This window comes from Schistocerca piceifrons, chromosome 4, assembly GCF_021461385.2.
Source record: "Schistocerca piceifrons isolate TAMUIC-IGC-003096 chromosome 4, iqSchPice1.1, whole genome shotgun sequence".
NCBI classification, from domain to species: domain Eukaryota; kingdom Metazoa; phylum Arthropoda; class Insecta; order Orthoptera; family Acrididae; genus Schistocerca; species Schistocerca piceifrons.
This window is the reverse complement of record NC_060141.1, coordinates 430,692,205-430,710,850: the sequence shown is the minus strand read 5'-3', so window position 1 is coordinate 430,710,850 and position 18,646 is coordinate 430,692,205. Positions and strand designations below refer to the sequence as shown.

The 18,646-nt window shown below is 40.1% G+C and overlaps 1 protein-coding gene across 1 annotated transcript in view; it reads left to right on the top strand.

Moving 5' to 3' along the window:
- LOC124795898 overlaps window positions 1–18,646 on the top strand; it is a 72,869-nt gene that overhangs the window by 43,835 nt on the left and 10,388 nt on the right. Inside the window, exon 4 of the mRNA XM_047259978.1 lies at window positions 13,060–13,162. Within this exon, the coding sequence (XP_047115934.1) occupies window positions 13,060–13,162 (103 nt within the window). The remainder of the gene's footprint in view (window positions 1–13,059; window positions 13,163–18,646) is intronic.

The window sequence follows — 18,646 nt, the reverse complement described above, 5'->3', positions numbered from 1 at the left end:
AGAAGTTCGTCATATGCCGCTTCAGTGTACGTCAGGTTCGATTTTTACCTTGTCCTGTAAATAACGTTCTATCTCGTAAGCCTTCGGTCGAGCATATTTGTTAACAAAACTAAATTTCAGTGTCGATTTGCGAAAAGAGAAGGCCATGTTTCGTTCAGTGCATTACCGCGGCACACCGCTACTAACTTAACGTAAACACCTCTCGCGCAAACGTGCGGCAGGGGTTCAAACACCGTCTGAACCGCTGCGCCGCTGAAGGCTGACTGTGCCATTTGGCTATCCATGCAAGACTCACGGCCAGACCCAAACTTCCACATGTCGTCAAGCATACGTCTACGATCTGTACACGTACATTCATTATGTGTATTCACGTAGAGGTCAGATGTGTTGAAAGTCGCTGGCCCGGTATCGGCAGATACATACGATATTGCAGTGCCGGTGTTACTCTGATGACGATGCACTACGGTGATCACAGCCATTACTAAACACATCAGATGAATTCGCAATTGCAAGTAATGACTACCATCAGCTGTAGAATGGAATGATGACAATGAAAATTTGTTCTGGACCGGGACTCGAATAAGGATTTCCCGCTTGTCAATCGACTGGTCGATTGTCATGGCTTTAGGAGTCGATCTCTACAAATCTTTCTCCGAAATATGTTTAAATGAACTGTGTTTTGTATAATATCAGTTTCTAGACACTGAACGTTTCGCATGGTATTTTAACTGTAAATCTGATAACTGTTCCCTGCCTATTTTGTCCCCACTTTCATTTCTACATCTACATGTGTATACGAGGGTTGCACAGAGAGTAATGTACCGCAGTTGTTTCTTCAACAGTTCTTTATTGAACATAATGAGAACTGCACACGCGAAAGAATGGTGTTTTATCTGCACACCCTATTTTTCCACGCAATCTCCATGGAGTTCTAAGGTCTTCCTCCAGCGCGATTCCAGGGTGTGTATGCCCTGTCGATACCAATCCTTGTCCTGGTGACGGAGCCAGTGCTTTGCTTATTGACAGATGCAGCGCCAACGGTCAGAGTCGTAATGCATCTGTCCTCGCGAATGCCAACATCTGTTCGCTGCAACATGTCAGGTGTGACAACTGTGGATGGCCTCACCGGCCGCTGCAAATCGTGGAGCGCCGCCGAACCGCCTTCTGATGACCTCACCCTCCTTGCCCAGCAACAAACTGTACTTGGTCGACTGTAGATGCTCCACAGATTTTGCACAAGCGTTTGTGAAATTCCCCATAGTTTCTTTCTCTGCAGTGAGAAATTTAATGACAGCACATTGCTTGAACGTACATCACCTGTAGACGTCATTTTGAAACTGTCCTGCAACTACGCTATCTGGGGTTGCCAAACATAGAACTTTTTTCCTTGTACATAAACAACTAAAAATCTCGTACTTTGGCTTTCAAGGCTATTACATTTATCAAGCATTTAAAAGGTTATAAAACCAAAAACAAGACATATTAAGTGAGTGTGAATTTAGCAGGAATATGTTAATTTAAAAAATTTTGAGTTAAACAAACAAAATGTTAACGGTGGCCATATTTTCTAGACTCAGGCTCTAGACACGTTGCTCGTATCGGCTGTTTGGGCGTGGGTAGAGACGGTGTGATGAGACATACTGGAATGCGTGAATGCTTAATATCGATCAACAACTATGATATAATTTAATTTCACTCTCGGAAGTAACAACGATTCACAAAAGCGCATAATACATCGAGGTGAATGCACATTAATAAATATTTTCACCACGAGGTGATAATTTATTAGTTTATAAAAATACACAGGTACATAATATATTATTGTAATTATTATTATTATTTAGACGATCTTTAAGGCACTTTAGTTAACTGTGTTGTTAGCTGACTGGAATATATTCCCCTCTCATTGCTGGAAAAACCTCTTCGCTGCTTTGGCAAATGTTTGGTGACGTTGAAGCGTTTATCATTTCTGGTCTGTCATTAGAGGTGCGACTTAGACCACGACACCGCCACAGATCTCTCAACTGTGGCGCCATATAATCTACGTCTGCATACAACTATCAAATTTTTGTGGTATTTTCTAGCCTTAGATTATGTCTCCAAATATAATGTCAGGTACACACTCAGCCTCACTGACATCGTTCTTATTTATGTTGCCGTATAATTTTTCCTTAATCATACGGCTAAACATGTCTTTTGTCGCTTCAAAATTGACGCAAATTCCAGTACGTGTTAGTTCTATTAAGCTCTTTGCAGCAAGAACTGCACCTGTCACACTTTCCACAGTTCGCTGCTTTCTTATGTGTGTTTTTATCAAATTAACCGTCAGAATTTGTATGAGGTAGAGACAGTGCAGTTAGAGAAAAAAGAGGCAGCTCAGAAAAATCTTCAGTTTCCAGCAAAACGTCCCAAAACTTATCAGGATCACTAACTGCATTCAATCCTTCAGGATATCGAGCTTGTGTGTTTGGCAGCCGTTTCCATTGATCGTCTATTATTTGTTTCTTTTTGCGTGATGATCTGGTGCAATTATAAGCGGAACCACTTCAATAAGAGGCATTAGTGTTGGGAAACGGCTCCTGAAATTGTGAGAGAGCGTTGATTCTGGTTTGAAAATTCGTAACTTTGACAAAACAGTGTCCTCCACGTTGTATCGTTTTATTTATTTCTGTGGCAGCAACTCTGTAGAAATTTTTGCAACATGAGAAGAATTGTTCAATATCTGCAGGATGTCTGACCACATATGAATGTTTTAAGAGCTCCAACACTGTGACGCCAAAATACAGTTCAGTGTTATGGTGTTGATGACGCAGACGTTCAGGGACTACTTCACCTGGGTTTGGCCTCATTCACGTTGTATATAACGCAATAGGATTTCCTGGCAGAGTTCGCATATTTCCTCACGTACATTGTGAATAACTACTTTCACGATTGTTAATAACTAATTTCTCGCTTTGAAATTCCAGACTGAATTTATTAAATAAAGGGAGCGACCATTCAAGGAAACAAAAATAGTTTGTAGAATGGCTTGCAGAGTTTTTCAGAAATAAATAGTGCCCGATTCGCACATCGGCTTTAGCTTTATGTGCACGATTTGTTGTGAAATCGATAAAAAATTGACGTTGGGCTTCACACTTTTTAATATTCTTTGAGCCACTGCAGCCAGTGAAAGCCATCTCGTCTGAGGTGGTTTAAGGTGGGGCTCCACTTCAACAAATGACTGGAAGTTACGAAAATGAAACTGGTGTTTATCAGTTACAAATATCACGAGGTAGTTGCTCTATACTTTCAGGTAACTATATACAGGCTTCGCTGGCACGCAAATGGGCTGAGTGACGAACACATTTCACTATTGTGATTCCTTTAAAATCCCGTTGTAATCCAGGATTTACGGAATCGTTTTCACCCATCATGACATTCCACCCATCTGACCCAAAGAGTATAACATTTTACAGTGGGACATAATAAAAATGGCTCTGAGCACTATGGGACTTAACTTCTGTGGTCATCAGTCCCATAGAACTACTTAAACCTAACTAACCTAAGGATATCATACACATCCATGCCCGAGGCAGGATTCGAACCTGCGACCCTAGCGGTCGCGCGGTTGCAGACTGTAGCGCCTAGAACCGCTCGGCCACTCCGGCCGGCGGGACATTATAATTGGTGAATGGATCCATAAGAGATCTGTATAAAACCTCGGCGCTGGCTGTGGGAATATCTGTTCTTTTCTTAATAACTTCGTGCAGCTCCCAAAATGTGCTACATATTCTTTGAACTTCTTGATCAAAATAGCGTACCACAACGTAAGCAGTTTTGACCATTGAAATGTCGGTTGTCTCGTCCTTCATGACCGAAAATTAATTTTTTTGTAGTTTTTGGGCTAATTCTGATTTATGACCTTCTCTAAGAACGTTCTTTACCACTGCTGTTACTTTGATTCGTTTAAGCTCTGGTTTCTTAATTAGAATCCGTCACAACTTCGTTTAACACTGGTATCAAATGGTCAGCAACCGTATATGGAATGTCATGCTATGCAAAAAAAGCAGCAAGTTTAATTTCTGCACGTGTTTTTTTCTGTACTTTGTGGAGTTAAGCTTTTTTGGAATCCAAGGGACGTCAATGTTTGCTTTTTACACTAGAACTAGGTTTATTATTTATATGTTCTTTGGTAGTGGCGTGAGTTTTCAAATTAGATGTTTCAGCTACATCGATGTTCACGGGCAAAATGTACACTTAGCTCTAGCCGAATCATTGGTGTCTGGCATAAACCAGTCCTTAAAAACCGATCCTTTAACCACTGATGTCTAAAATTTTGTGAGCGATGCTGCGTACCTTCCTTTTTTCTTATCCAGCCGCCTTTTCTGGGTATTTTTCTTGGTGGAGTAAGAGTACACGAACGGTGTCTTCCTCACAATCACTCATAATTATAGGTAAATAGGTAGCACAAAAAACTACACAATAAACACAATACTACACGTACAGAACAGAGAGAAGCAGATACTACATACGGGGAGGCGGGCTATCGTCAGTGCCGGGACTGCTGAACTGTTGATGCACTTTGAGCTCAGAGCGCCGTAAAGATTTCGTTAAAGAGCGTTGTATATGTGTTCATGTTCAAATGTGTGTCTACTTCATTATGAAATGCCTACTGAAATAATACCGCATCACGCATTGCTAGACTGCATATGTTGGCAGCGCTACGATTTCAGTTCGGTAATTGTCGGTAAGCTTGGGAGGAAGGGGACATCTGTTCTTGGCTGAGTAGTGCTTTCGCTTTTGTGGTAATCAGAGACGACAAATACTAAGAACGGAATTTGTTCCTCACAGATTCCCGGCTAACTAGAGTAGACTGCTTTTTCTTTTAGCCCCTAAGTAGGTGCGCCTTAGAAGTTACACGGTTTGGCGCGCGAGAGCAAAATGCTTACGCTACTTAAATCGTATTCTTTAGAAAAATGAAATATGATACTACAATAAAAAATCATTATATGAAATGGAAGGCACTTATCTACGCAATCACATAATTTATTAAGGTATAAGTAACAAAAAATGCAGTCTTAGCCATAAATAAAGTCTGAACTTTGGTTATTTACTTATGACACATATAACGAATATAATATATAAAAAATAAAAAATTGCATATATTTTAATTAATCGGTATTCTATAGTATCTGGAGAAATGTGTCTTTCATAACATCCCTTGCACATGAATGTCACATGCTCGGTGTAGAGTGATTTGTGACACAAAGTACATGCCTTTTTAGAGTGTCTATCCTTCCTTCTTGGACAAAGCGCACAAAAGCCACTGGGTCATGTCTCTGTTTCCACATTAGGAAACGGTACAAACCGCTTCATTCGGAACTTGAGAGCCGATGAAATGTTCTGCAGTGTTATTCTTCGTGAAATATGTGGTTTCACCATCTCTTACGATACATCTTTCAGGAGTACACGTCTTGCAATTGTATTTTGTGTGGTTTCTTAGTATATAATTTGCGCGTTGACACCAGTTATGTTCAAAATAGTGAAGAACAGTCTCACTGGCCACCTCGAAGAAATTTGTGCAACAGAATAATCCTCTTTCTTTTGATCAACAACGCCCACAACTCCTTTAGTATTGTTGTAAAATGTAACAACTTCTGATTTAGCTTCAGTACCTGTCTCTTGATCGATATTATCGTCGTTGTGGAGTGAGGATAAGTACGATTTTCTTCGTTTTTTTCCTTGGTACGTAATATATGATGACATTGTTTTCACCGAAACCAAAAATAGAACTCGGCATCGGTCTGTTCTTTGTTGACAAAAATAATGGAGAGATTTCTTTTTTTATTTTTGCGTGATGTGCCGACTGCTGTTGTTCTGTAGTCATTTTTCAATTATTTAAATAGTTGAATGGACGTAAAATAATTGTCCAGACATGTGGCATTCATGTGCAGGGGATGTTATGAAAGACACATTTCTCCAGATACTGTTTCTACCACTGTTCAATATAGGAGCAGCAACTCTCTTGACTACGTCAGCAGCCGCGTTGCTCAAATTATAAGGTCCTGGTGGCTGTCTTCCGGTATATATCTCCAAATTCTAACAAAGACCTCAAATATTTCCCGGATAGGCGCAACTTGCATTATTGCCTCCCGAGTATGGATATCTTCAAAACGTTACACTCTTAACAAAAAGTAAGAAGCGCTCTATGGACATTGTTACTGTAAAAAAGAATCAGAGGCTGTACCATCATCAGTACACATTTCTTTCACTTTCAAATGATTTGTTTTCTTCAAACCAGCCTGTACAACAGTCCAATGAATGCCTTTATTTCAACCACCTCTGTTAGCTTACAATCACGTTCTCGTGAAAATTTTACTTGTAATATTGTAATTTATGTATTTGTGTAACTATTTTGTCAATCATTCCATCATCCAAAAACATAGAAACACATTGTAAGGGAGTTTGTGCCATCACCTTACCAGCTAACAAAGTGGTCTTTGTCTCATCAGTGTACTTTCACACCCATTGTCCGTTGTTTTTACTGCCGTTTGACTGTGGTGTGTAATGATGGACCCATGTTTCATCAGCAATCACAAATCGGCGCCAAACTCTTGCGAATAGAGATTAAAAATCGCAAGACTTTGTATTAAAATGTTGTGCCGGAGACACTTGTGGTTGACTGAGTTACAACGGTACCCACGTCACACGTAACTTCTTCGTAGGCAGTTCTCTTCACAGGATATTATCCGCTGTGATGCAAGTCTCGTCAATCTCGCGAATGTTTATTCAGCGTTACCATATCACGGATTTTGTCAGTGCTTTGCTTTGGGGTGACAATTGGACGGCAGTAGTGTGCCTCGTCTTTGGTGCTTGACCGACCATGTTTAAATTAATTAATCCAAAAGTAAATGATCTTCATTGATGGTGCAGAGCCCACATGAACTTCATCCACTTCTGTTTTGATTTGGTTGCAGTCCAACCATTGAAATGAAAAGATTTAAAACAGCATGAAACTCTTTCGCATTCGGCACACCGACCTCTCCAGACGGCTATCAAGAATGAACTGTTCGTTGTATATTGTTGAAATATACTAATCAAGCTTACCAACCATGAAGGCGCAAAAATAATTTTCTGTTCTTTCATGAATATTTTCCAGACTTCTCAAACCGACCTAATAATTGTTGATGTTTGCTCATATACTGTTGTCTAAATGTTAGGCAAATTTGTAGTTTATGTCATGCCAATCACGATCCAGAGTGAAATGTAAAAGTGAAATGCCCGTTTTCAGAACGGAAGGAGCGGCACTTAATTACTGCTACAACAAAAATTGCAATTATCTTCAACCTTCAAACGAGAAATTATTTCATACCGGCGCTCTGTGCTTTTAATTCCGTTCATTTATTAAATTACCCCGACTTGTCTCTTGTCCTCCCAACGGCCTTGCTTCGATGAATACAGCGATTCTCGTCAGATCACCGAAGTTAACGCAACGTCGGGCGTGGCAGGTACGGGGTGGGTAACCGCCCGAATACGCTGTGCGCTGTCAGCAATTTTCCATTTGCCTTTCAAGCTAGGGGGAGGAGGGGTAGTGGAGCAAAGCTCTTGATTAGTAGACTTGGCGACAATGTCTGCATTAAATTCCAAAACTCTGCGCAGCCTCTCATGGAGTGTGCTCATGTGACACTTTTAATGGTTCCATCAGTCGGATGGGGACGTTAAGATCGGTGGCCTTCCTGGTGCTATTCGAGAGGAGTAGGTTTTGTACCGGGACCGGTTTCATCTTCTCTCATCGTCATCATCATCACCATCACCATCATCATCATCATCACCCAACACAAACATGACACCACGATACACACACATCTGTTAAGTCATCTACACTCTGAAGGTAAACTTAACACACAACTCTGTTACTCCACGAACAAAAGGTACCAGTGTGCGCGGATAGCGATGATCTTTCCAAATAGACGGCTGTACTACATTTCGGGGTCTCCCAGCTAACTATGCCCAACGATTTTACCCTTTTTTACCCCTAGTCTTCAGTGGACGTATACAACCTGCGCTGTAAGTCTTCTGCGCCTTTGGCATCCTGCGTATTCCCGATGACGAGTCAGCGTATTAGAACGCGACGTGAAAATGGTAGAGTGGAAGCTGTCTGCCTGTTATCAAGAGTTTTCTTTCTGGTACCACTTAAGCAGCAGAAAGTCAGATATAGTAACTCCGCAAACGTCTTTCCTAATATCTGTGTTTTCTACGAGTTCATTTGGAGTAAATCTCAGTAGTTACTGGACGACTAATAAAACTGATCGACAGTGAAAAGACGAATGATTGAAGCAACTGTTTCTTTCAGTTCCGTAATAAGGATTCTGGCTGGTATGTAACAATGTGCTTGCTTCGACTTCAACACTTCTAGAGACTCTGAATGCGTAAATCGGTAGACAGATAATATTATTATGTTTCACTTTCAAAACACTCAACGTCTTTTACTAAAAGTTTTACCGCCAACGGGTATGACGTTAATCGATCTCGACTTACAAACAAAGCCGAAAAAGGAAATTACATTTAAACAGCTCACGGAAATAAAATTGTTTTTGAAATAAGAGAAACATATCAGAGAGTAGTAATCCGACAAGATGGATAAATTTGTGTTACAGTGATGATTTTATGCTGGAGGACGATACGCTGTCAGAACGGGAGAAGCGGCGATCGGAAGCATTCACAGCTGCTGAATCTGAGGAGGACATCATCTCAGCAGACGACTCGTGGGGTGGGGCGTTTCGCGCGTCGGCGATGAATCCCACACGTAAGTGGCACCTAAAACGTGTGATTACAATCTGCAACTTACAAAAAAGCTGAACGTCCTCGAGGTCGAAAGGCGTAACACGGCAGAATTCATTTCCGTAAGAGAGAGAATTTTCACGACAACTAGTGGGAAAATGTACTTTGTTCTCAGAGGCAGTTAATATTTTCAAAGGATTGTAGACGATGAAAGAATCAATCACAATGCTCTCTGGTCGTGAGACTAGTTCCGACGTTGTTTCTCTCTCCAGAAAAGATTCTCAGATGCAGATGTTTTACCGGAGAAGCATGCGAAGCGTTGCGCTACCGAGTTAGAGACTGTATATTATTACAGTCCAAACTATTCATGAGCGTAAAGCGAGCGTGACTGATTTGTAGCTATTAATGCACAATCATTCACTAAATAAGCGTATCGTGTTCAACAAGCACAATCAGTATGAAGACTGCATCAATAGTGATATTCCAAAGTTAACGTGTCTCACTCTCAAGCGATGACAGTTAAGAGAGGCCTAGGAATCCGATTGCTCTTGACGTGATGAAAACGGTTAACTACTTACACTTTTAAAAACAGGATTGCTTAGTATTCACCTATTCGTAGATGGTTTCGGGAAATATTTTTGCAACACAAGCTCCTTTTTTACCATTTGTCAGCGATAGGGAGTGATAACTCCTTTTTGAAGTTGAGAGTTTCCATTATTTGCTGACTAAGGTTGTCTGGTGAACGAGTCGAGTAGGTCTTTGCAATCATGTGCCTTGGTATAGCACTTGGTAAAATTTGTGACAGAAATAAGACATATATTTAATGATTTGTTGGTTCGAGTATTAACTATTGTAAGCAGTGTTTCATAAAAATAGCTACCATATTTCTGTATTTGATTCCCTTATCATTGATAAAACGCACTGAGAGGGTTGCCGTGTATATAAATTACAAAATTACGTTTTTGTTATTGCAAAAGTGTGTTCGTTATAATCGGTTCGGTTTCTTACACCAATTAGAGTTGAACCAGTAAGGTCCAATTCCTAGATTTTCAGTAGAAGCAAGCCGTTAAAATATTTCATGTCCTACTTCCTATATGTTTCGCAAAATATTAATTTGGTGAAACATATGTGTACAGTTACTACAGCTTGCTGCGTAAAGAGAATGTGCAAGAGCTTTTTATTTACTTATTGCCTTCTCCGTAACAGTGCCGTTTTTGACCATTGTTTTCCCCATAAATCTATACAGTTTTGTGTGTCGTGATAGTTACCACCATTAAAAGTGTAAATTTATCTGCGTAAAGTTTCATTCGTGCAGTTTATCTGGCAAGAATTATGTTCATTAGCCCATCTCTAACTAGTAATGATCCTTTTTTACATTCTGATGTATGCCAATAAGAACTAAACCAGTATATATTGATTAATTTCATATTAATAAATGTACAGTTCTGCGTTTTATCATCAGACTAATGGTTAAAATAAGAATAACAACAAGAATAATAAACACTGCCGTACCAATAGACCTTTCCTTGTAGTTGAAGTAGTGCATTCCAGAGAAGAAAAGTAACAATAATAATAGTTTTTATCAGTGAGCTGTGGCAGCATTGTACGGGACGTACGTGAAGAGTACAGAGGAAATACTGTATGAAGGACGTACATCAGCAGTGATAAATGAATTACCTTAAAAGAGAATGACTGAAAGGAACAAGTGAGTGTAAGAAGGGGGGAACATTTAAACAGAGGATATGAGGGCTGTCTCGTTATTTGAGCGCGAGGAAAGTTAGTACGTCTTCTTACAATGATAAGAAGATGAAAAAGAAAAAAAAATATTGAAAATCATGGCTCATCCCTTTATAAGTTCCTTCAAACATATCTGTATTTTTACCAAAGAAATAGTCTGTTTCCGTTTAGGTAAGTGATTTACGTAAATGTATCTATATTTTTATAGAGAAACGGTAAACCACAGTGTGCCCTCTGTGGTAAATGATATTGGCATTATTAAGTACCAATAATTTGAACTGCCATCATGACACTAAACACAGTTAGTTTCCTGTTGGTTCTCAGCTAAGGAAACCAAAATTGGCATCATTGAAGGAAAAAGTGCAGTGTCAGACTACAGTTATGCACCTGTTTTCAAGGGAGTCATAGTCAACGACCGAAGTTGGCTTCTTCTCAGCTTTAACAGTGCAAAAGCAAAGAAACCTTACCACATGCCAGTATATCGAGTTTATTAGGAAGACTGCCGTGCATATGGTTTCTGTTTTAATAAACTCAAGTGGCAGACTCTGCAAGAGAGGCGCTCTGCATCGCGGTGTAGCTTGCTCGCCAGGTTTCGAGAGGGTGCGTTTCTGGATGAGGTATCGAATATATTGCTTCCCCCTACTTATACCTCCCGAGGAGATCACGAATGTAAAATTAGAGCGATTAGAGCGCGCACGGAGGCTTTCAGACAGTCGTTCTTCCCGCGAACCATACGCGACTGGAAAAGGAAAGGGAGGTAATGACAGTGGCACGTAAAGTGCCCTCCGCCACACACCGTTGGGTGGCTTGCAGAGTGTAAATGTAGATGTAGATGTATTTTAGATTCCGCAAACAAAACAATTATTAAATAAATATACGCTGCTAGACGTACAATAGTCGAGTTTATCTTATTAGCGTGAGTACTGGAAGTAATCTGTAACAGCAAGAAAGTTTATTTTGCAATGAATCAGTCTTTGAACAACGGCACATATTTCAAAGCTCAACCGCAACATGCCACATTTGTAAGATAATATCACTTCTCTTAGTTTCTTCGTTACTGTTAACTATTAAACCTTAAAAAATACAGCTGTCTTTAAATCAGTTCCACAAGTTTTCGACTTCGAAAGGCAAGGTTACCGGTCGCCCTTGATGTATTCTAAGTGTGTTGTTGGCAGTTGCTGAATTTGCTGTCTTATATGCTTATAGTATTAGTAATTGGGTTCAAATGTAATGATGTCTTGCTATATGGAAAGTAGCCTCAGTTATTTCTAATGGGAAAGAGCTATATTGAAGTCTATTGACAACAACATTGCAATTCTTTCGGAAAAATCGTCATCATTACCTTGGCAATGGATACATGTTTGCCAAACAACAAGCAAGTGTATCATTACCTTGTCAAACTGCAGGATTGAGAATCGCTTCCAACGCTTCATAATTCACATTTTTGATAACTCTTTAATGATTATCTGTTTGTGCGCTACACATGTCAGCACTTAGACCTACGCCTGCAAATTCTGTTGCTGCGAAAATGTTGTTGCTTACAACATTCCGAAACAGATACGTTCCTCACAAGTTCGTACGACACTTACGTTCCCTTCCCTACTAGCCTAATACCGATATTTACGATCGAAAGGATGCAGGTGATAGCGTTCTCTTTCTTTGGTCGTCAACTATTCCCATATGATGAAGATTTACAGTGTTCTGACAGTTAATATTAGATATATGACGTTGTTCTATATTCGGCGCTACTAGAACTCTCTGAACTATAGGTTAATTCCCAGTCAGCTCATTCCCGAATTATAGGTTGACAGGTAACTTTTTTTTTTTTTTGGCTGCGTTTGCAATTTTGTAGTCTGCGTAACATTACTTGATACTTTTGATACTTGACAGTTCACGCGTTGGTACTTGTTTCCCCCTATCAGAGTGCTCAACGTCACACCCGAACAGGTCGCCGTTGCCAAGCTGCCAAAACAGTTGGTCATTTCACTATCGAATCCTTGGCTGGGATTCTCTCTTAACCCCGAATCATGGGTCTGGCACTTTTATTTTGTGTTTCATCATACATGATAACCGCACCACAAGCAGCACGCACACATAACGACGCTAATGAAACACTCACGTTTCATACAAAGCACTGACCAAACACTACTGGATAATTCCGCGTGAGACGCGATTCAGCGTCACATATGCTTTCATTTTAATCACGTAGATCAGCTTACATTGCATAAAACCGAATGTTTGTAGGCTGTAGTTCATCATTGCTGCTAGGTGATCACTGTCAAAATTTAACAACATGACTTAGTGTAGTACTATATAAGTGAAGTTCTTAGGTTGGAATCTCCTCAGATGTGAATTTTTTTATTTCTAAATGTAATCAAAAGTTTGATTTTTTGTTCAATTAAGTGGTTTAAATGCAATTTGGCTGATCGGCATAGTTTGCTATAATACAATTGACAGGACTGAAAATAGCCGATCTTAATATTCACAGTTGTAACATCCTTGCCTCATTTCCAGTAATGCCTTTGCATTCGTCATTAAAGTACGTTGTGTTCTGTCACACAGAGAAGAACTGGACTGGCAATCGGGGACCGGAGAGTCACCGGAGAATGACGGCGGAAAACAGAACGAAGATTTCTCCAGCTTCGCAACAGAGCCATTGGACAAAGTAAGTTTTATTATGATTTTATGTGACGCTACTTGAATACTTTTATGTATTTACTAGTGTTTACAACACAACTTGCGGAGATCACAATATGATCGATGTCGTCAAATCATAATACAGGGCGACACAGATAAAAGTACTCCGTGTAAATATATACAGAAACGAAGAGCTGAAATGAACTTATTATTTACAATGAAAAAAAAAACATTGAAAAACACATTTATATATGTTGAAAGTGACCCCCTGCAGCATCAATACACAGCTGCACACGTCTAAGCATACTATACATTCACCCGGAATAAAGTTCCTGTAATGTGTGTGGATTTGTTTCATAGACATTGCTGCTCAAGAGTCCCAAGATAGATCTGGCGGACGTGGTGGCCATAAATGTTTGCTGAGAGTTCGTTCCTCAGGGAAGGCAAGACATCATGCACTCGTTCCAAGGACACCTTAAACATGAGGCTTGTTGCCCCATCTTGCTGGAAGAAGTAGTATTGTATTTAATATTCAGTGATTTGAGCTCAACAAGTATCAATATGGCTCATATATGCAGCCTTGCTGAAGGTGCTGTCAAAAACTATCGGTCCAATAATGCGCGTTAATGTTACACAGCACCAAACTCCGATTTTTCCATCATGGAGTTGTTGCTGACGCACGATGTTAGGGTTCTCCATTGCCCAGTACCTCGTGTTCTGTGAATTCACATGACCGGAAAGATTAAACCGTGCTTCATTACTCATGATGTAATGGAAAGGGCCTTCCAGACAATCATTGATGTTATTCAAAAACAACGTGCAGTAATCTACACATTTTCTGTCATCCTCCCGCATTTTCTTCACAACCGTCACACGACATGGCTTCAAATTAAGATTTTTCAGCATCCTCTGGCAACGAGTTGCCTTAATCGAACCTGTTTTCACATATGCTTGCACAATTTCAATACTTTCTCCTATCGAGAAAGTCGTTTTTCAGACTCCAAAGAGAAACGTCTAACTTCACTGATGAAATAAACGGAATTGCTGACAGCTTAATTCTAACAATCGATTACTGCATTAAAGTGCACATTGTTTTAGACGTGTACTCTTACTCAGAAAAAAGTTGAAATATCGCATTCAGAGATGAGGCGGGCTACTTTTAACGGTGCCACCAGTTAGCCTCGTGCAGGACTGGTGTAAGGTAGTGTGCGGCCTGCAGCATTGGACAACTACGGAGAGCCTATTCAGAAACATGTACACATACTTCCTTAAAACGTTTTATTTTACTTTCATACAGTCCATAAAGTTATCTTCTAATAAAATTTGCTTTTACTTAGTAGTAAAAAGCTCTATTCCCGTAGCCTGCAAAAACTACTCGTTTGAAAAGTAAGTAATTAATGTCGTCCTATGTTAAACCGCTGCTTCAGTTACACTTTACACGAGCACGAATAATAGGCCTAAGGAAAACCTTTCTTCATCAGAACACTAGTATGCAGATACATTTCACCACTTATATCTCTACCTGTAAACTGTGTCGACAAAACTCTTACAGTTTGGCATTTATAAACAAAGGTGGAGAGGAATATTTCAGATTCTGCTGTTTTTATCATGTGACTCATCGCTCTCATAAGGAATTTCGCAGCCCATCCATCAGAGCCGTGCAGAGACTACACTGCGCCCTCTGCAGAGATGTCAAAGCTGTACCCTCCCGCCCCCGCACCCTTGTGAACTGCGTTTCTACAATTCGTTCTACAGAGATTTAGCACATTTTTGTAAGTCGGTTAAATGAAAACGAAACATTACTCAAAAAGATACTTAATTGGTTTATGCTGATGAAAAATGTTGCACACAAAAATGTAAGTGTATTATTGTACCAAGTAGATTGTGTAAACTTTCTAAAAACATCGCTAATATAACGAAATATGTGTGATAAGATGTATGAAAGCAGTTGTACACTGATTTTGGTATGAGGCACCGTATAATAAAGAAGAGATATAATTTACTTCTCATAAAATATTAACCAGAAAAAAAGGAAAGGGGCTATAATGAAGAATTGAGAAAATATCCCTTTGCCACAGCTTTATTCGTTATAATTTTAAAGTGATTTTTTTGCTTTCAGCGAGGTCAACTCATTTATTGTCACTGTGTTGTATTCTGTCGACACTTTGGCTTTGGCACTCTTCTTTCAGCTATTCTGGACTATTTTTTGTATTCTTTAATTTGATCCAGCTGCTGTGTCGTATTCTGTCGACACTTTGGCTTTGGCACTCTGCTTTCAGCTATTATGGACTATTTTTTTGTATTCTTTAATTTGATCCAGATGCTGTGTCGCATTCTGTCGACACTTTGGCTTTGGCACTCTGCTTTCAGCTATTCTGGACTATTTTCTTGTATTCTTTAATTTGATACAGCTGCTGTGTCGTATTCTGTCGACACTTTGGCTTTGGCACTCTGCTTTCAGCTATTATGGACTATTTTTTTGTATCCTTTAATTTGATGAGACTGCAACAGTCATTGGCACTGTCATAAATATCCTCAGAACTATGAATATAGTTTCAAAATATCAAGATGGGAAAACGTGTCAACACTCTTAATTAACTCTTTCATCCAGAAACTAGAAAGCTGCTACCTTGTTAAATAACTCAGCTGTATGCCTGCTGTAGCTGGCCCAAAATCGGCTGCAGATTTCTCAAGGTAAGATATAGATATTCCCTGGCAGGTAATTAAAGTCAAGTGAAATTTTTGATATATGTGAGTTCTATCTGTTTTAAATTTGATCATCAAATACCTTGAACCACTCTAGCTCAAACAGTGCCTCAGTATGGATCAAATATGCCATAAAGTCGGCCATTTCTAAATCCAACCTCTTCATTTTTGAGCAACAACACTGTCTTGGATGGACATAAAATCACAAATATCTTTGGAGTTTACTCTATTTCTAAAATCCTTCACATAGCCGTTTACTGTTTTTTCTTTCGCCGAACCAGCTAGCCAACTCACTGCATCAAGAGCACTCCTTTCTTGCATCGATTTGTTAATATAGCCTAATTTTAATAGTGCAGCAGAACACATTTAGAAGAAAGACCTGCAAATAAGCAGCTTCTCTGGGAAGAACCATAGCACCTGCTACTATTTCACTGGTCCACTTTTCACTGTTGGTTATATCTTGCTGAATTACCGGGTGGTTATAATTAAAAGGCATCTACTCATAGAGGTCTAATGTGGGTTGTAATTATCGTATGACAGTGAAACTTGGTCGATATTCTAAAGCGTTAATGCGAAACCAGTTTACGATGGAAAAAATTAGTTGCGAATCTGGCGCTGTGAATACAAGAAAGATGTTATAGTAATGTTTCCATGTACAGGATGCAGCAGAGGAAACGCATGTTTTTCACTTTTGAATGACTGGGACACGGTTTTATAAAAATAATAAAAACAAACATTAAGTGATAGATTTTTAATGCAGTTTTGAAATATGCATACTTTAATTAGGTTCGAAAAATAATGTCTTGGAAATGACGTACTTCTTGCTGGATACAAATTTGGATCCTCTCCCAAAAGTTACGCATGGCTCTCCCCAACATTTCATTCGGCACAGCTTCAATTTCCTGACGAATGGAATTCCTCAGATCATAGATTGTGCGAGGCTTGTTCATGTAGACTTTTGACTTTAAATATACCCACAAAAAGAAGTGGCATATCAACAAATCTGGCGAGCGAGGGGGCCAGTGAACATCACCATATCTCGATATAACATGTCCTGCGAACATTTGTCGAACCACTTCCATTGATGCTCTCGCCGTGTGAGCTGTGCCACTGTTCTGCTGAAACCATATTTTTCTCTCATGTTCAGTTCATGCCTTTCAAATTCAGCGCACTGTTGTCACAGTAACTGCAGTTCCTTCCTCTTCAAAAAATAGGGTCCAACAGCCCCCATCTTTGAAATACAGCACCACACTGTTACTTTTAAACTGTGGAGAGGTCTTTGGTGTAATTCATATGGGTTTTCCAGCGCCCAATACCGACAATTTTGAACATTGACGTAACTGTCTACATGAAAATGTACTTCATCACTTATGAAGACCGTAGCATCTGCATCTTCCGCAAAAATTTCGTCCATTACGCGACAGTACTCTCTGCGCTGCACAAAATCCCCTGTACTAAGCTGCTGGACGATCATCATTATCTTGTACGGGTGAAACTTGAAGATCATCATGTAAGATACGGTGAACCGAACGACGTGACATACCCAGCGCTACAGCCTGTCGTCTAGCCGATCGTTTCGGACTAGCAAGAACTGCCGTTCTCACTCGGTGTACATTTTCCAGAGTACGAACTGAACGGGGAAGACCAGGTGGTTTCTTTTTCATCACAGATCCAGTACTTATAAACGCTCCAACCCATCGGAGTACAGTATTTCGATCAGGCACTGCACCTCGACGTCCAACTCTTTAAAACCCGAAGAGACTTTCAAGTCTTTAAAACTTTGATGGAAAAGACGTTGCACTGTGACTACAGAACCATCGTTTCCAAAGTAGTGCTCGACAATGGACGCACGATGCTCTACGCTCCATAGCGACTGAAACTGCATTGTATGGGCAGTCTGCCAACATTCATTCAAGGCCAATACCCCCTGTCGTCGCCGCATACTAGGGGTTCAAGAAACATGCGTTTCCTCTGCTGCACCCTTTATAATGGGTTAGGAACAGAAAAGGTCAAACAATTGAGACGGGCATAATGCTGACTTTATTATTAACTGCCACTTTCACAATTTGTTTAAAATGAACACCAAAGACGTCGACGACATGCTGTATAGCGCCAGATATGCAACTGGTGGCCAAAACTGGAACTAATTTTTTCCAGCATAAATCGCTTCCGCATTAACGCACTAGCATACACAGGGTGGTCCATTGATCGTGACTGGGCCAAATATCTCACGAAATAGGGGAAACCAGATGGCGCTGTCATAGGACAAACGGATATCAACTGCGTTTTTTTTAAATGGGAACCCCCATTTTTATTCCATATTCGTGGTGTACGTGCATAAATATGAATGTTTTAGGTGGACCATTTTTTTCGCTTTGTGATAGATGGCGCTGTATAGTCACAAACGTATAAGTACGTGGTATCACGTAACATTCCTCCAGTGCTGGCGGCATAGTGCTTCGTGATACATTACCCGTGTTAAAATGGACCGTTTACCAATTGCGGGAAAGGTCGACATCGAGTTGATGTAAGACTGTTGTGATCAATATGCCCAAAGAGCGTGTACTATGTATGCTGCTCGGTATACTGGACATCATCCAAGTGTCCGGACCATTCGCCCGTTATTTAAGGAAACAAGAAGTGTTCAGCCACACGTGAAACGTCAACCAAGACCTGCAACAGATAATGATGCCCAAGCAGGTGTTTTAGCTGCTGTCGCGGCTAATCTGCACATCAGTAGCAGACAAATTGCGCGAGAATCGGGAATCTCAAAACGTCGGTGTTGAGAATTGCACCCGTACCACAT